Source organism: Danio rerio, chromosome 10 (assembly GCF_052040795.2).
Source record: "Danio rerio strain M-AB ecotype USA chromosome 10, GRCz13ab, whole genome shotgun sequence".
Taxonomy (NCBI): domain Eukaryota; kingdom Metazoa; phylum Chordata; class Actinopteri; order Cypriniformes; family Danionidae; genus Danio; species Danio rerio.
In genome coordinates this window covers 15466485-15487007 of record NC_141030.1, presented here as the reverse complement: position 1 = coordinate 15487007, position 20523 = coordinate 15466485, and the positions used below count along the sequence as shown (strand labels likewise).

General features: G+C 34.8%; 1 protein-coding gene and 1 long non-coding RNA gene across 3 annotated transcripts in view; one reads left to right on the top strand and one right to left on the bottom strand.

Annotated features, from left to right (window-relative positions):
- cntfr (ciliary neurotrophic factor receptor) overlaps window positions 1-20523 on the top strand; it is a 330293-nt gene that overhangs the window by 259074 nt on the left and 50696 nt on the right. The window contains 1 exon segment of the mRNA NM_001098242.2: window positions 312-475. Within this exon segment, the coding sequence (NP_001091712.1) occupies window positions 312-475 (164 nt within the window).
- On the bottom strand, window positions 6156-13870 carry LOC147841998 (uncharacterized). Of its 2 annotated transcripts, none has more exons than XR_015500586.1 (3): window positions 11733-13870; window positions 8761-11615; window positions 6156-8707 (listed from the first exon to the last, which is right to left on the bottom strand). It is a non-coding gene; the product is annotated as an uncharacterized LOC147841998 (long non-coding RNA). The 2 variants fall into 2 exon arrangements; XR_015500587.1 differs by having other exon boundaries at window positions 8761-11599; window positions 11723-13512.

Sequence of the window (20523 nt, the reverse complement as noted above, 5' to 3'; positions counted from 1 at the left end):
ATGTTTGCTGGGTAGTAATAATAGTAGTAGTAGTAGTATACAATGTAGAATTTCTTGTGTGACTGATGGAATTTAGCATACATTTAACTTGACATTTTTGTATAAACCCTAAATCAAACTCTACTAATACTCTAATGAGAGTTATTTTGCATAGTAGTTTGCAAACTTACCTATTAATTATACGTCTCAATTTGTGCTCCACTGATGAAATGAAATTCTGTTGACAGAATTAATTTAAGGGGATTTATTCCTTTAAATATGATACCTCTGATAAGCCATAAGCTTACATCCATGCTTCTTTGGTCCAACAGTGAAACCTGATCCTCCTGAGAAGGTGGTGGCCAAACCTGTAGCCAACAATGCAAGAAGACTGGAGGTGACCTGGAACAGTCCCAGTACATGGCCCGACGTGGAAACCTTCCCGCTAAAGTACTTCCTTCGCTACCGACCACTCATCCGAGACCAGTGGCAACATGTAAGTGTGGATCTTTCTCTTTTCAAGTGCCTTGGCCATCTTCATTTCTATTCCATCTTTATTTCTTTTTCACATTAAACTACCAGGAGTGTGCTAAAACACAGTGATACCATGTCTACATGGGGTTGTGGCAATTTTAAAATTCCATCACAGAAAAAGAGACAAGCATGTCCAATTATATTTAAAGATTTTTCTTCTTTTTTTTACTTGCAAGAGGGTCAGACAGTCATAGAAGATCACAGGTTGCTGCAAAGTGTGACAAGGAAGGAAAGGTTTTCTACCACGTATACCAGTTCTTTAAGGTTACATTACAAAAATGTTTGAAGAAGCCATATATCTCATGGTAGGACCATTCAGTCCACATCTTTTGATAAAAAACACGATATTTCATAAGCATTCAAGTTTAGTAAAAATTATGTATTTTTTGCCCTCCAAAATAGTCACATCACGACAGCTGTCTATACAGTTCTGGATTCAATATTAGTCCTAGTTAAACCTGGTTTTAAAATTAACCCCATGTATGGCCTAAAGGGTTAGGTCACCCCAAAATAATATTTTGTTATTAAAAGTAATGGATTTAAAGGATTTACAATAATCTGTTACTAACAAATTACTTCTTATTAGTAACGAGTAATAAAACAAGTTGCTATTTCCCTTGTTACAAGCCATTACTGTTACTGACAAAAAAAATCAGCAATATATAATTAATATATGGTTTGCAATTGAGCTCACAGCTGTTTTCATCTGAGTAGGTTATTTTTTGCTCCCTAATGTCTGTGTATGTGTTGCGGGGGAGTGGGGCACCACTTATGATTGGCATGTGTGTGTATTAGGACAACTACATAACTGGCGATGATTGACTAAGAACTCCATTGGTTCTTAGGTTGTCTATTGACTATATAATACAAGCAAACATTCACATTGTATCAATGAAATCATATCAGTTTTTATTGTTTGAGATTTAAGTAATATGTGTAACAGGTAGCGCCATTGCAGCTGTTTTACACCATACACACAGTGTGCTAAACACTTTTTTTTTAAATACCTACAATTTCTATATGGGTTTTCTAGTACCTGTTAAAGAGTTATCAGATACATCAATGATGTTATAATAAAGGGACAGTTCACTGAAAAAAGCAAAATCTGTCATCGTTTACTCTCTCCACTTGTTCCAAACCATAGTTTTTATCTTCTGCTGAACACAAAAAATATTCTCAAGCATGTAGGTAAGCAGCAGCTATTAACATACATAATTCATTCAGTCATTTTCTTTTCTGCTTAGTCCCTTTATTAACTTGGGGTCGCCACACCGGAATGAACCGGCAACTTGTCTAGCATATGTTTTTATGCAGTAGATACCCTTCCAGCTGCAACCCATCTTTGGGAAACATGCATACACGCTCAAACACTGCAGCCAATTTAGTCTAACCAATTCATCTGTACCGCATGTCTTTGGACTATGGGGGAAACCTGAGTACCCGGAGGAAACCCACACGAATGCAGGGACATACATAACTTGAATTAATAATTTAATTTAATTTAATTTAATTGTTTTTTCTTTATTTTCTTTTTTTCTTTTTTTTATTGCTACTGTGGATGTCAATGGCTGCTGTTTTTCAGAATTCAAGAAAATCAAAGGAATAAGTAGAGAGCATAAATTATGACTGAATTCAAATTTCTGGATGAATTGGAGGTGAAATTTGGCCAGAAGAGAAATGGTTGTGCCCAACTGAGCCTGGCTTCTCTCAAGGTTTTTTTTTTTTTGTTGTTTCACTTTCGTCAATTGGTGAAGTTTTATTCATCGCCACTGTTGCCACTGACTTGCTTGGTTTGGGACTTCAATGCATCAATGTATTTGCTCTTCAGCGTTTAGACTTTCAGCGGTAAAAATTAAACCACACTGAACTGAACTTCAACTCTGGAAACTTCTTTGGCACAATCTACATTGTAGCCCTATAGAAGCGCTATAGAAATAAGGATAAATTTGATAGAATTGAACTATCCTTTTTAGCAGTACAAGTCCTAATACCTGGTGTTTCTTACGAGACTCATCTTATTAAATCTAATACAAACATGTATGATTGCCACACATATCTTTTTTTATTCGCCTGCTTGTTCACATTCCACAGGTTTGTTCACTCAACAGTACTAGCGCATCTTATTAAGCACTCCCTCAAACACGTTGTTGAGTGTGATGAAATAAGAGCTTTCTTAATCAGATGCATTTGGACATATGGTAACACCTGGTGGAAATGGTAATGTGTCTCAACCTGTCGGTCAGACATCATAGTCTCAATGGTCACCTACAGTAACAAGCTCCTGTCGGTTTAAATATTTCAACAAGTCTGTCCGTGGCTCAGCATCCCAGCAAGAATAAAGCCACCTGTCGCCCCCAAAACATAACATAATGCTGGCTCTGTTAGTCTTTTGTGCAGGGTTTGGAACAGTGTTGCAACCATGTCTCATTTTCTGCAAGAACACATCATCCTCTGGGGTCAAAGTGGGCCGGCTTGATTTGGTCCCATTGTCGGGTCTCTGCATGGTTCCAATTGTGTCTCTCGTGCTACACGGAACGAGACCAGACATGTTCTTTGGAAACTGATTCGCTCACTAAGATATCAATCAGAGTTTCAGAGACAGCTGAGGGATGGGAGTTTATTTCCCATAGTCTCAGCTGATATTTGCTGCCGTGCAGGCGAACTGGAGATCATTGCACCAGCCAAAGATGATTTCTTAAGAAGGCCTTCGGGATTGGATTTATTCCTCTTACATATCAAGGCTAAAAGTAGATGTTGCGTCATGCTTGTTTCCATTAAGCTCTTTAAGTAGATGAGCACATCTCACTCCGTAATCTAGTTACTGCTCGGCGCTAAGAAAATTAAGTGTTTCAGAAGTACTTCAAATTCGCTGGAGAATTTTGAAAACAGCTTGAAAACAGCTTGAAAACTTTAGTAGGGGGAAAAAACAGATATATATATATATATATATATATATATATATATATATATATATATATATATATAATTTCTTTTTTACAACAAATGTTTCTCGTTACATGAAATCGAACGAGAGCCTGAAGTGCGATGATCATTTGTCCACTAGAAAATGTTTAGAATTATGCAAATATGACTATAAAGTGTAACTGGTGCACATCCCATTCCCGAATGCTCATTAAACTGGCTGCACACGCAATGATGAAGTTTGTAGCTTTTACTGTAAATCAAGCTGTGCTGAAATAGCCGGAATATGAAGTGCTTGCATGTAAGAACATTTCACTTTGATGCATGGAGTGTAACTGACTATATACTTATTTAATTAAAATACACACTTTGGCATGTTTTAGCATGGTGGTGGAGAGATGACAGAGTGAGAAATTGCAGTTGATATTATTTTAATGCAAAACAAATGGAGAACTGAATGATTGCAAATGTTCTGAATTGATAAACTGAAATATATACTTACCGGCCATGTTATTAGGTACACCTTACTAGTATCGGGTTGGATCCCATTTGCCTTTAGAACTTACTTAATACTTTGTGGCATAGATTCAACAAGGTACTGGAAATATTCCTTAGAGGTTTTGGTCAATATTGACATGATAGCATCACATAGTTGCTGTAGATTGGATTAAAATCTGGTGACTGTGGAGGCCAGTTGAACTCGTTGTCAAGATACCAGTCTGAGATGATTCACGCATTATGACATGGCATGTTACCCTGCTGGAATTAGCCATCAGAAGTTGGGTACACTGTGGTCATAAAGGGATAGACATGGTCAGCAATACTCAGGTAGTCTGTGGTGTTGACAATTGGTACTAATGAGCCCAAAGTGTGCCGAGAAAATATGGCATTTGTGCCCACAGAACTGCCCCTCACTGGATATTTTCTATTTCGAATCATACACTGTAAACCCTAGAGATGGTTGTGCATGAAAATCCCAGTAGATCTGTAATATTCAGACCAGCTCATCTGGCGCCAACAGCCATGCTACATTCAAATTCACTTAAAGCACCTTTGTTCTCCATTATGATGCTCGGTTTGAACTGCAGCAGATCGTGTTGACTATGTCTACATTCCTAAATGCATTGAGTTGCTGCCATGTTATTGGCTGATTAGAAATTTGTGTTATTGACCCATTGGAAAAGTGTACAGAATAAAGTGGCCGGTGAGTGTATATTCTATAGTGTTATGTTCTCACAATTAAAATAAAAATAAAAATCTAAGGCCTAATTTCCCAAGGGTGAAGTTGCACTTGTAGTTCAGTCCTGCTCGTTCTTTTGACGTGGATCAAAATTTCACCTCAAGTAAGTTGGGTGTAGGGTTGTAACGGTATGAATTTTTTACGGTATGATAATCGTCTAAAACAATACCACGGTTTGACGGTTTCGCAGTATACGGTATTAAATAGTAATTCTCAGAGCAAAGACCCTGAAAAGAATAAGAACACGTTTTCTGACTGAACAAAGGTTTTATTTCAACAAACTTTTGAAAGAACCATTTTAATAGAACTATAGAAGTCTTTTATAAAAATAAACTGCAAAATCTCCCATTTTAATAAATTAAATTAGAAGGAATAAACAAGCAGGGTCTTTTAAGATTAGACAAAAATAAACTTAAACTGTCCTTCCTTATAAGCAGGATTTATGGGAGACCAAAAGTGCAATACCAAGTTTATGGCTGTAAACATGTATTTAAAGCGTTGTTTTTTTCAGTCTAGGTTGTGATGAAGAAATGTAAGCATGTTGAGATTTTCAGGACCTTATCTTGACCGCTGAGGTGAGAGAATGTGTCCACTTGTACAATGAACAAATAAAAAAATAATAAATAATGTGTCAAAGTCCAAATAAACATGGTGCAAATCCTCAGTAAAAAAATAGATATAAATATTTACTATACTATAAATAGTTACATAACGAAACTAGATTCAGTATGGAACATCCTTAGGTTTTATGTGCCAGCATGGATATGGTTGTCTGTGGATATGGATTTGGATGTGGTTGTATGCAATGCAGACAAACAGCTGCACCTTCATTTGTGTCTTTTGAAAACAGCAAGAGCAGCAGTTCGTCTTTGCTGTGTCACTGTTTTGTCATGTTTCTGTGCTGCTGTGCATGCAAAAGTACTTAGTATGAGAATTATTTCATGCAAAACTTTTTTTTTTTTTGCGTTTTATTTAGCCGCGCAGAAATGTATGCCTATCTCTCATTCCGTGTTGTTCAAAAAGCTCAGTGTTGGTCCACAAACAAAAGTGAAACCTATGCTTATTGGTTGTGATATAGCCAGTTTGAACCAATCTGGGCATGGAGGAGGGACAATGCATCAATGTATCATGTCTGGTTTGTCTGGAGACACAGTGACGAGCGTTTCTTTGTCAAATCAGCGTTGTCAAATTTTGATGACGTAACCGCACTGATTCTGGAGCCTCTGAAAGTCCGCGAATGATATGTGATACAGCACTGGAAAGCAGAGATTCTCTTCTTTATGCCAATCTTTGAATTGTATGAATCGGATCAGCGGATCAAAAGTTATTAAACATTTAAGAGCAATATTTATTTTTAGCCGCGGGCGGCTGTCTCGGTCTTTAAGGGTTAAAACCGTTGATATGCAATTGTTCATGGTATGATAATCGTGCACGTTCAAACCGTGGTAGACCATCATACCGGTATATTGTTACAACCCTAGTTGGGTGATCTCCTAGTGGGAATGACTTATGCTACAAGTAGGCTGGGTTGAGGTGGTCCAGGTGGCAAAGACATTAATAGAACACAACAAATTACTGTGAGGTTGGGTTTAGGGTTGGGGTAGGGTTATTTGTAGGCGTTAATAAAACACAACAGGTTACTGTGAGGTTTGTTTTAGTGCTGGGGTAGGTGTAGAGGTTACTAAAACACAACAGCTTACTGTGAGGTTGGCTTTAGGGTTGGGATAGGTTTAAACATGCATAAATCACAATATCTGTGCCAAGTACAAGACATTAAATAAATAAAAACTCTGGGTTTGTACAGCTTGGAGCTTAAGTTCCGTCCACTTGGAGTTGGCTCCAACCTACATTAATACCCTTCTACATCTTGTTTCACACCACACAGTTGAAATTAGCAATCACACTGCCTGCTAGTGGTTTGTTAGAGTTATTGCAGAGCAGCACAGACAGAATGCAGAATTATAAATGCTCACAGTGACATTAGCTACATGCAAGGAATGCATCGTTTGGTACAGTAATTATTCAATGCAGAAATATAAAATGGACTTTAGAGGTGTCATGAGAACAGCCTCGTAATCAACAATAGAGGACACAGTTCTTGCTTCTTGGCTTGTGGCTGTTTGTCACAAAAAGCAAGATTTGTTTGAGCTTAGGTAAACTGTGGTTCATTGTGGCGTGGCATCATTGTACTATTTTCTATCTTGGCTGTTTAAAAATGGCAGTCCCTGTATTGTCAGCTATTAACACATTTTGATACCATACTGTTGTGTGAGGTAACCTTAGGAAAGAGTGCCAAAGTGGTACTGTACAGTTCAATATTTTGATACATTTAACAGTGAAAATAAATGTGTACTGTACTCTACTGTACCAAACCATACCTTTCAGTAGAAATTGGTCATTAGCATTCACACTGTCAGCACCAGCTATCAGCCTCATTCCTCAAATTATTATTCGCTATTAGATTATGCCTTTATAGTACTGCAACATAAGTCCTGTGGTCTTGCAAAATGCCAGGTTTGGTTGAGATTTCTGTAGTTTTAGGCTTGCATGTACTTCTAGAGCAGGGGTGACCAACCCTGTTCCTGGAAATCTACCTTCCTGCAGATTTCACTTGCAACCCATGTCAAACACACCTGCCTGTAATTATCAAGTGCTGTTCAGGTCCTAATTAATTGGCTCAGGTGTGTTTGATCAGGGTTGGATCTGAACCCTAATCTAATAAGAGATTAATAAGAGATTACTCTTATTAAAATAAACAGTGCAATTGCAGGAGTTTATTTTACTAAAACCAAATCTGTTAAGTATGTAAATAAAGTCAAGAGTTTGGCATATCTCAGATATTTCTGAATTGAAGTTTGTTTAACTTTGTACCTGTTTGCAAACACCAGCAAGTTTCATGTACCATAACCTGTGGATGATGCCATACATCAGTTATAGAACACATCTCATTCCGCCTCACACAATATCCACCTACTAAATTTCCAAAACAACTATTACTCAGTGCCCGTGCGGATCCTATTTGAGTTCCCCGAGACTGGTACTCCTCTGACACAAACCATATCAGCCAGAACACAAGCTCATATCAGCTTGCAGCAAAGACCATATTGAGCTCCATCACGACAAGGTGGAAACCTCATCAGTCTTTCGCCGGGCTGCATTTCAGCTGCGCCTCATATGTGCACTCACGTAGTGCATCACGACGAGAGGGCTTCAGAGAGATGAAAGAGGCAGCTTCGGTGTGGGGAAGCCATTCATTCTGCTGAGGAATGAAGGGATGGCAGCTGGAACGGTCCTTGCTGAGCGATGGATGCCTCAAAGCTGCCTGGGATCTGACGGCGAAATGTGGCATGGAAACAATCAAGGGCTCGCGGCTAGCAGACGATTTCCCCAAGTTTAAGAAGTGGACTTGTTTAATAAACAGCTTTTTAATATTAAAGGGTTGTGGTCGGCCTTAAAACGAAAATCCTGTCGTTATTTATTCACCCTCATGCCGCTCCAAACCCGTAAGAAGTTTGTTTGTCTCGGGAAACACAAATGAAGATGTTTTTAATGTAATCTGAGGATTTCTGTTCCTCTATTAAATCCGCCTGTCTATTCACTTAAGACTCAGATGCCTTAAAATGTTGGTAAAAAGATCACAAATGTTGATACAAATCAATACAAGTTTTCTGAAGAGACACAATCATTTAACACTGGAACTACCACATTTTAAAATATAGTAAAATGGTCATTCTGACCTTTCATTTAAGATTCTATCATCTGTCTGCTGTCTGTCTGTCCGTCCGTCCGTCCGTCCGTCTGTCCGTCCGTCTGTCTGTATATCCATCCATCCATCCATCATTCCATCCATCCATCTATTTTTGTTTACATTTAAATGCAAATGTCTACTGACATTTTAGTATTAGGTAGTATTAGTCCCTTTATTCGTCAGGAGTCGCCACAGTAGAATGAACTGCCAACTTATCCAGCATATGTTTTACACAGTGGATGCCCTTCCAGCTGCAACCCAGTACTGGAAAACATTTATACACACTTATTCACACACTCAAACTATGGTCAAATTAGCTTATTTCATTTATCTATACCGCCAGTCTTTGCCAACTCAATGCCAACTTACCCAGACACTACTTGAACCAGCGACCTTCTTGCTGTGTGGCGACAGTGCTAACCACTAAGCCACCGTGTCACCTCAGAACTCTTTTGTGATTTTTAATTTAATTAATAAAGAAAAAAAAGATATTTAACACATTCAATAAAAGTCAGGCTACGATTCAGTAGTTAAATGGGTTTTATTTGGGTATATAAGTTATTAAATTATTGAAAGGTTTCTGTAGTCCTAGTGTCGACACATAATAATGTTTTGCATTTATTCACATATAGACATTGACTAGTGAAAATAATCAGAAACTCAACTTTATATGCATGATGTGCAAGAACAAATGGCTGTTCTGTAAACTTCGGTTTCAGTTTATAATTTTTTTTCTGTTTCAGCTACTGTTTTAATGCAAATAAAAGTCTAGTTTAAATCTGTTATTTATATGTAATCATCAAAGCGTGATCAAGTATAAAATGATCAAGACTTGTTTTGATTTAAGATATAAATCTTGATTTAAAGATGAATCAATTCTGAGAGGTTTGAAATGACATCCATAAATGATCACTGAATTTTCATTTTGGGATGAACTAGCCATTAGTAATATAATTTCCAATTATATAATGTATAATTTCCAGTTATATAATGTAATGTATAACAATTAATGCGTATATCTTAGTATCCCCAATGTGCCTGTGATCCGCATGGTCTAAAAGGACACCTCAGACACCTTTATTATATTCTGTAGAATGCATCTTTCTTCGAGATTTGCAATCTGAACACAAAATCAATTTCTGACAAAACGACTTTGGTCAGAGGTCTTCTGTGATGGAGGAATGGAAGAGAGATCGACAGGTAAATTCAAAATACTGCATAGACAGCTACATACATTCTCGATGTGTTTGAAGAAATGAGAATTATGAGTTAATTTGGGTCCATAATTGAAATTGCCTTGCATCGACTTATCTCTTGTCTTATTTTCAAAAGAAAAGACCAAAAATAGTCAGCCATCTGTTTTGAAATCACACATTCAAAAGAACACAGTGAACATTCTAAATTAAGGCTCATTTTGGATTCACACGCAGCTGCTTTGACACAAATAATGTTAGCTTTCACATTTCACATAGATCGTTACTGGAAATAATTATACATTTAAAGGTACAGTTTATAAAAATTATAAAAATAAATGTTCCAAACTTCCTTCCTTCCTTCCTTCCTTTATTCATTCACTTTTTAGCCTATACAATGCAACAATGTAATTACTGAATGTTATTAAATGGACAAAACTTTTTTTTGCCATTTTTCGTCTATTGTGTTCCTCATAATGCAGGAACGCCAATCTGTTAAATCGCTCTTTTAAATGACTGGTCTGAGAAATCCAATGGATCAATGTTTCTACTCAGTTGTGATTGATGGAGCTGAAATGAAGAGACATATGGTGCAGCAGAGCTTTAAAAAGCACTGACATTTAGCAGACGACTCTAAGAGCAACAAAAGCAGGGCATAATTATAAGAAAGATATGCATACATTCACACCCGCAGAGTGATGGTCTTTGAAACTTTTCATTGCCTCAAAGGTGTGATAGAGGGATTATAGGATGTTTACTAAAAGTGGAAGTATGCCAGTTGCCTTCTTTATTAAAAACCATCAGCTTTTGTAAGAGTTATTTGCTAACATTAAAGAGATAGTTCAACCAAAGAAATGAAAATCGTGACATTATTTACGCACCCTTTACTTGTTTCAAACCTGTTTGAGTTTATTTCTTCTGTTAAAAACCTTTAACGATTGACTTCCATAGTATTTGTTTTTCCCACTATGGAAGTCAATGATTACAGGTTTTCAGCTTTCTTTAAATAAATACCATTTAGTGTTCATGCACGGAAGAAATGGGACCAATTGAAAGTGAGTAAACAGTAAATACATTTTAATTTAAAATAGCATGCGTGACTAATAATGAGTACATCATCTGTGTGTACTATTGAATACATCATCGGCGAGTACTAGTGAGTACAGCATGTGTGAGTTCTAGTGAGTACATCATCTGTGAGTACTAGTGAGTTCATCATCTGTGCTTATTAGCGAGTTCATCATCCGTGAAAACAAGTGAGTAGGTCTACATCATCTGCAAGTTAGTGAGTACATCATCTGTGATTACTAGTGAGTACATCATCTTTGAGAACTAGAGAGTAGGCTTGCATCATCTGTGAGTACTAGTGAGTACATCCTTTGTGAGAACTAGTGAGAAGGCTTACATCATATGTGAGTACTAGTGAGTACATCATCTATGAGAACTAGTTAGAGGCCCTACATTATCTGTGAGTACTAGTGAGTACATCATTTGCAAGTGCTAATGAGTACATCGTTAGAGTACTAGTGAGTACAGCATGTGTGAGTACTAGTGAGTACATCATCAGAGTACTAGTGAGTACAGCATGTGTGAGTACTAGTGAGTACATCATCTGTGAGTACTAGTGAGTACATCATCAGATTACTAGTGAGTACAGCATGTGTGAGTACTAGTGAGTACAACATCTGTGAGTACTAGTGAGTTCATCATCTGTGCGTACTAGTGAGTTCATCATCCTTGAGAATAAGTGAGTAGGTCTACATCATCTGCAAGTTAGTGAGTACATCGTATGTGATTACTAGTGAGTACATTATCTTTGAAAACTAGATAGTAGGCTTGCATCATCTGTGAGTACTAGTGAGTACATCATCTATGAGAACTAGTTAGAGGCCCTACATTATATGTGAGTACTAGTGAGTACATTATTTGCAAGTACTAATGAGTACATCATTAGAGTCCTAGTGAGTACAGCATGTGTGAGTACTAGTTAGTACATCATCTGTGAGTGCTAGTCAGTGCACAAACTGTGAGTACAGAGTATAACATGTATGAGTACTAGTGAGTACATCAGCTGTAAGTACTAGTGAGTACTTCATCTGTGAGTACTAGTGAGTACATCATCTGTGAGAACTAGTGAGTACATCATCACGTTACTAGTGAGTACAGTATGTGTGAGTACTAGTGAGTACATCATCTCGGAACACTAGTAAGTGCATCATCTGTGAGTACTAGTGAGTACATCATCTGTGAGTACTAGTGAGTACATCATCTGTGAGTACTATTGAGTACATAATTTGGGAATTCTAGTGAGTGCATCATATGTGAGTACTGGTGAGTACATCATCTATGTGTACTAATGAGTACATCATCTGTGAGTACTAGTGAGTACATCATCTGGGAATACTAGTGAGTGCATCATCTGTGAGTACTAGTGAGTACGTAATATGTGAGTACTAGTGAGTACATCATCTGTGAGTACTATTGAGTACATCATTTGGGAATAATAGTGAGTACATCATCTTGTGAGTACTAGTGAGTACATCATATGTGAGTACTAGTGAGTGCATCTTCTGTGAATACTAATGAGTACAACATGTATGAGTACTAGTTAGTACATCATCTGTGAGTGCTAGTCAGTGCACAAACTGTGAGTACAGAGTATAACATGTATGAGTACTAGTGAGTACATCAGCTGTAAGTACTAGTGAGTACTTCATCTGTGAGTACTAGTGAGTACATCATCTGCAAGTACTAGTAAGTGCATCATATGTGAGTACTAATGAGTACAACATGTGTAAGTATTAGTGAGTACATCATCTGTGATCACAAGTAAGTACTTCATCTGTGAGTATTAGTGAATGCATCATCTGTGAGTACTAGTAAGTGCATCGTATGTGAGTTTTATTGAGGACATCATCTGTGAGTATTAGTAAGTACATCGTCTGGAGTACAAGTGAGTACATCATTTGTGAATACTAGTGAGTACAGCATGTGTGAGTACTAATGAGTTCAATGTGAGTGACTACCACAAATGATGTCAAGGAATAGTAAGTATTTGATACTTAAAATAGCAATGCCTAACCAACAGAACCAAACAGTATGTGAGCATTGTTTGCTAATGCATCTTTGCATCTGAAAACGCATCAGAAATAGTTCTGCCATGTTGCCATTGTGATGCTAACTTGCTACCATAAACAGAAGTGTGTAACCTTTGTCCTGCCAGCAAATGTTGAAATTGTTTTATCTGGACTAAAATGTCTAAAATGCAGTGGATTTTTTGTAGAAAAGATATCTACAAAAAATGTAAATATATAATTCTATCTCATTTCATGCAGACTCAAGTCAGTCTGAGTCCTTTCTCCGACATGCACATTTGAGTGTCTACTGCGCATGCTAATTGTAAATTAGTTGTTAATTGTTAATTAATTGTTAATTAAATTAATTGTTTTCTTTTTATGATTGTATTTATTGCATCAAAAAAGCGTTTCAGTTCTGTAGCTGATTGTGACAATATAAACAAATAATAAATATGTTTAAAAGGAGAAAAAATGCACTGTAGATATGTTGCTTATTTCTGTTTTACTGTAACCATATCGAACCATGACCTCAAATGACCATGACTTCACTGTACACCCTTAATGAATAGATAGACAGTGAGGCAGCTGCATTTTTTTTTTCTTTATGTTCCCTCATGATAAAAATAAAAGAATAGTTGCAACAATTAATTGATAAATTAATAAACATTTCACTAGCACATTCATTCACAGAACAGTTGAAATCCTGTTAATCACAAGTTATTCTGGAGAATGATGGATTGAAGGAGATGAGAGCGGCAAAAAAGACACGAGGCAGCTGTGAAACGACTGCATGTGTTTCACGCTCTGTCTTTTGTCCAGAAAAAAAAGAAAAAGGAGAATGAAAAGGGGCTGAGGGCGCAGAGGGGGGAAAAATGGTGTGGTGAGCCATTTTTCTTCTTCGCCCCCTTTCATTCCCAGAAATGATGTATTTAAACTCGAGCTTTAACAAGCCGCTGTGGTGCCACTCAGCCAAATGAGAAACAATCTGCTCTTGACCAGCGGAGGCTTCTGGGAGTCACACTGAATGAATGTGCCGTTTCAGAGGCCAAGCTTCATGAAGCACCAGCCTGTTTCAGGTGACTGATATGTGACTGTGGGTCTGATGGGGTTTGGTCTGCTGTTGCATTGGCAGTCGCAATTATAGGCACGATTAAAGCTACAGAAGCAGTTCATAATGAAAAAATAGAGAAAGTTTAAAAGAATAATGGATACCGCCTGAGACTTACAATGGACTTTATGAACTTTTTTTTTTTTTTTGGATAGTGTTATTCAAAAATGAATAAACAGGCTGTATTATTATATTATATTATATTATATTATATTATATTATATTATATTATATTATATTATATTATATTATATTATATTATATTATATTATATTATATTATAAAGTTTTATACAACAGTTCTGTCTGGCTCTCAAATCTGATTGGCTGATAGCCATGAGATATTAAAGTAATATCAGAGCTTGTAAAGCCTTTTCACCCTTGTGTATTGCTCCGCCCACATAGAATGACAGCAGATCAATAGACTCACTACAGTTTGACAATTATTTCAGCTGTTTGAGAATGAAATGTACTTTTGAGACTTTTTTAGGAAAGAATGTAGTTGTATAGACTGTAACCATGCTGTTTATTTATAAGAATTGCATCTATTATAAATATTTATAATTTCGGAGATACATCATATAGACATCCATCAGCTTGTCATACTGAGCAGAGCAAGGATGGTTGACCTTCCACCACAAGATGGCGAAAGAGGTCGCATAATGAGCCCTTAGATTAGAAAAACTCATCGTAATTTCAAACTACAGCTGATCAAATCAATAAAAAGCAGGTCAGATACTTTCTAAGTTGATCTCTCTCTTTTGTGTTGTAGTGCTGTATTGTATGACATTGTAATCTGGTAGTGTTTCTGTTGGTGTTTGCTTTGGCTTTTTCATGATTAACTATTGTGATATCCTGATTGCAGCAGAGAAATACTGGGAAATCTCTGTAGACTGATGGCATTTCTTGCCGTTCAGCCTTATAATCTTAATGTCAGCAAACTCACCTGTTTTAGACAATAAGCTATAGGAAATCATTCAAATACTAGCTCTAAAAGGACGTTTGTAAAGTAACAACGGTTTCTGCTCTCCTGCCGTTAACTACAGATGTGAGTGGAAGGCGGAAGAAAGTAGTTCCTCATACAAAATGATTTCTGGTCTCTCCGTTTCTGATTTTCTTTTTTATACAGGAGAATGCCGAACTGTTTTAAAAACGCATTATCACACTCATAGCAGTGCAATATGGCTGAATATCCTCACTGGTGGGCACTAAGACACTCGGCATGTGGTCAGTGCTACTATACAGCCAAATTGCAACTCGTGTGATATTATATTATATTATATTATATTATATTATATTATATTATATTATATTATATTATATTATATTATATTATATTATATTATATTAAATTATATTATATTATATTATATTATATTATTATGGGTGCACAAATCGCAGATGATATGAACATGACTTAAGCTTCTGTTAATGGTTTTTCATATTGTGCATCTCTAATTATTATTTGTTGGTTGATTTTTTTGTTGTTGTTTGTTTATTTTATTTTTCCCAATTTTTTGTGTGATGTGGATTGTCAAACCAAATATTACTCATCTGCACATATACTTATTCTTCAAAAAAGTGGTTAGTACAAACAATCAAAATGTCATAAAATATTCAATTATGCCTATAGATTGAACATGTAATATGCATTGCTGTGTTCATAAATTTAAATACTTTGCAAAAATAAAAAATAATTTCATTTAATTTACTAAATATTATTCCGCCACCATGAACAAAATAGTTAAAGGGGACCAAAAACATTATTATTGTTATGATTATTATTATTATTATTATTAGTAGTAGTAGTAGTAGTAGTAGTAGTAGTAGTAGTAGTAGTAGTAGTATTGTTATTATTATTATTATTATTATTATTATTATTATTATTATTATTATTATTATTATTATTATTATATTTGTTATATTTTTATATTATATCGTGCAAAAAACACTTTTATAAGAAGTTTAAGCACAGATATGTGGCAACAGTGTGAATATAGCCAGCCTGTAATGGTAAAAATGTTTTAATGCTATGTTTCATAATCAACATTTCATGAAACCAGAAACACTTTGATTGACATTCTACCTTCGTACCTGTACGTGCTTTATTAGCATAAACAGCACTAAGTGAGAAGCAGTTGTTCACCATTAGAGTGTTAGTACCATAAGTGCTGAAAATAATTTCAAAAAGAGGGCTGGGGAGCAATCTCATTTGAATTTAAAGCAACAGTTACCAAAACGCCAACATTTTAATCACAGCATAAAAGTGGCAGTTTTATAGAGCTATATAATAATAATAATAATAATAATAATAATAATAATAATAATAAACTTTACAAACACAGTCAGACATATTTTACATCTTGAATAGGGGCATAAAAGCTTTACGAAATAATAAACAAATCTTGTTTGGCACCAAAAAAAATTTTCATATTATACCGTCAGATGCCATCGTCAAACCAACAACAACGACTTCTACTTCTCATTGTAGCAGTTCAGTTAATTGTAAACAAAGCATTGCTTGCTTTCACACTGCAATATGCACGTGTCCTTGACTAGTGTGAATAACACAATAGGCTTCTTGTTTTACTGTCATTATTATTTTCAAAGAACTATTCTTTGTTTTAAGCACGAAATAGGCTTTTCTTCAATATCTCATTTCACATAGAAACATGAACACACACATAGCAAGGAAAATAACTGCTTTGTCCTTTTTTCCCTTCAGGTTCAAATAACAGCGCACTTATGCTGATTTATTGACTACTAGACCGAGTTTCATAGGACCCATTAGCCATTAGTGTGTGATGTCAGTTAGCAGTCACAGCTCTGATATCAGTCAGGACTACAGAAATCAAAAGGGGGAAATGGGATGTCTGTGCTGTATGTGTGCATGTGTGTGTGTATGTGGTATTATGAACTCTGAAAACACCTCAACGAGACCTCGCTATATCTGGCAACAGACTCAAGGCTTGGTTAATAGCAGCGTAGGAGACTTCCGGTGCATTAAGGAGTATGTGAAGGGGGAAAATAAATAAAAAGTCATGTACTGCTATGGGGGAAAAAGGCAAAATACTTTTGGCACAACATTTATTATGCAGCAGTCAGTGTGGGGATTTGGGGAAATGGGTGTTTAATTTACATTATCAATTTGTGTTTGTATGTAGACTTTAATTGCAATACATTTTAAAGTTTGTTTTCTCTAAATTATTTTATTTTCTCCTGTATTGAGCCATAAATCTTCTTTTCAGCAACACATACACCACATTTTACTATTCTTTTAAACAATTGTATTTATTTTAATCTCTCTTCTTTTAAAATAGGTACTGTATGTCTAATAGATATGTCCAATCAAATCACTTTCTCAAATCACAAATACTCCATTGTATCAGTTGAAGTCGGAATCATTAAACCCCCTGAATTATCACCCCCCCTCTTTATTTTTTTAATAATTCATTACTGATTCATAACTGATTTATTTTATCTTTGCCATGATGACAGTAAATAATATTTTACTTGATATTTTCAAGACACTTCTATACAGCTTAAAGTGACGTTTAAAGGCTAGGTTAAGTGGGTTAACTAGGCAGGTTAGGGTTAATAGGCAAGTTATTGTATAACAATAGTTTGTTCTTTAGGATATTGAGAGAAAAAAAATGTGTAGCTTAAAGGGGATAATAATTTTGACTTTAAAATGTTTTTTTTTATTATTATTATTAAAGCTGTTTTTATTCTAGCCAATATAAAAGAAATAAGACTTTCTCCAGAAGAAAAAAATATTATCAGACATACTGTGAAAATTCCATTGCTCTGTTAAGCATCATTTAGGAAATATTTAAAGTAAAAAAAAAAAAAAAATTCCAAATGCGTGTATTAAATTCTGATTTTAACTGTACATATCAATATTTGTGAATCAATCTGGACTTTCATTTTACTTACTGTGACTAAAAGCTAAAACAAAAACTATTTGTTTATGGGAAAATTGTGGCAACTTTGTCTCTTTCTGTTTCTGAAACTGATCTTCAAGCCATAGTTTTTTCCACCTTGTAATATTTATTGCCTGTTTGTTAACTCGCAGATGATATCTTGGAGCCAATAGCTATAGACTGTACAATAGGGCCTATAAGATCCACTATAGACTTTCTGGATGGACACATCACTGCTTTGCTCTATTACTCTCTAATGCTTTATCATTTCAAAATGACATTATGAATACAGGGTTTAAACTGTACTATCAAATTTTAAATAGCAAAATCAGCAACCCTTTGTGCTTTGGTAACAAAACCTAATACAGTGATTGATCATTCCACTAGATCTGTAACAAGTGGATTAAAGTCAAAAACTGTTGATCAATTATATATATATATATATATATATATATATATATATATATATATATATATATATATATATATATATATATATATATATATATATATATATATATATATATATATATTGATATCTGGAAGACATTTTTTTATTATAATAAAACTAATAATAACATTTGACTCATTTTTTTATTATTATTATTTTTTGTACTTTAACAAATTACAATTCTATCTATCTATCTATCTATCTATCTATCTATCTATCTATCTGTCTATCTGTCTATCTGTCTATCTATCTATCTATCTATCTATCTATCTATCTATCTATCTATCTATCTATCTATCTATCTATCTATCTATCTATCTATCTGTCTGTCTGTCTATCTATCTATCTATCTATCTATCTATCTATCTATCTATCTATCTATCATCTTTCTGTCTGTCTGTCTGTCTGTCTACTCTAAATTACATTTTTTATTTTATTTTTTTTTTGAGTGTTATCAGACCTTTATAGAATAAAACACATAATAATATTTTACTCAAACCCACACAGCATAAATCTAGACAAACTGTGAACTGTGTTGTCTATATCTGTTCCCCATATCTGTATATGAAGTGTGTGTGTGGTGCAGTGGGAGGATGTGAGGATGTATAAGTCTTGCTCAGTCACGTTGCGGTGTGTGTTTTGTTAGTCGAGGCGACAGGACAGCAGGTGGGAACTCTATTATGACCCGTCTCTTCTCACAGTCCCATCATCCGTGGCTTATATCCCCTTTCTTATTTACAGATCTCATCAGAATTCAAGCTTTATAATGCCACTGAAGGTTCCCTCTGCCCTAGAAGATGAACACACACTTTTACTTACCAATGTTTATTTCATGTCAACAAAAATAATGTCTTTTGGTGAGCTTAAGACATCATTTCTTGTGCTTGTGTTACTTTGTCATATTTGTTTGCTTTTATTTTATCAAGACGGTCGTGATTTTTTTCAGTTTACAGTTTACATCTCGCAATTTGACATTTTGTTAGAATTATTACTAGGGCCAGATGGAATCTGCAGACGTTTTTTGCTATTTTTGCTAAGAATTTTGGTAAAAATCTGTGGAATTCTGCGGAATTATTTTGGGAGTATCATAACTAAAACCTTAATATATAAAAATAAAAAATTATATATTTTAAATTTGTATTCAATGTTTAAAATGCAAATCCAATTAGATTCACCTTATTTGGTAAACAAAGCAAGTCTCTCTAATAATATAACTACTAAAAGACAGAAAATATTACTGTAGAAACTGTATTGTACACAAATCAGATGAACATTTTCATATTATTCAATAATATTAATGTAATAAAAAAATTGAATAAATATAGACTTACACACATTTATTCAAGTAAATAAACAGAATTAATGATGGACTAGAAATTTGCGGAAAATCTGCATAATTCTGCGCGCGCAGATTCCGTGTGGGCCTAATTTTTACTTAAAAACAAAATTGTGGGAGGATAATTCTATTAATGTTAATAACATAAAATTGTAAAATATAAGCTCTTCAATAACATTTAAGTTGAGTCCTTACTTTTCACAGTTAAAGATTTACACACAATTCCAAATTTGCATATTGCAGTTCCTGACTTACAAATTTGCATAGCACAGTTCCAAATTTACATGTAACAGTTCCTGATTTACATATTACAATTTATTAATTGCATGTCACAGTTCCAGTGTTCCACATATCATAGTTCCAAATCAACACAACACAGTTTTTTTAATTTACATACAGCAGTTCCCAATTTACATATCACAGTTACAAGTGTACATGCAACCATTTCCGATTTACAAGTCACAGTTCCTGACATGCACATCACAGTTCCTTATTAAAAAATTTGCATATCACATTTCCAAGTTTAACACTTCCTGATGTACATATTAAAATTCTTGATTTGCATATCAAAGTTCCTGATTTACAAATTTGCATATCAAAGTTCTAATTTTACATGTAACAGTTCATTTTTTACATACTAGAATTTATTATTTAAATATCACAATTCCAGAGTTTCAAATTCACATATAATAGTTCCAAATTAACGTAAAAGAATTACAAATTTGCAGACAATAATTTAAATTTTTCAAATTTACATAAAGCACTTCCCAATTTTCATATCTCAGCTCTAGATTTACAAAATAAAAGCACAACTGTTACCAAAGTTCCTGATTTAGGGCATATAACAGTTTCTGATTTACAAATGTAGGCCTACATATCACAGTTACAAATTTACATGCAATAGATTCTGATTTACATATCACAGCTCCAGGTTTAGGATTTATAAGTAACTGATTTACAAATGTACATGTCAAAGGTAAAGATTTTACATGCAACAGTTTTAGATTTACGTA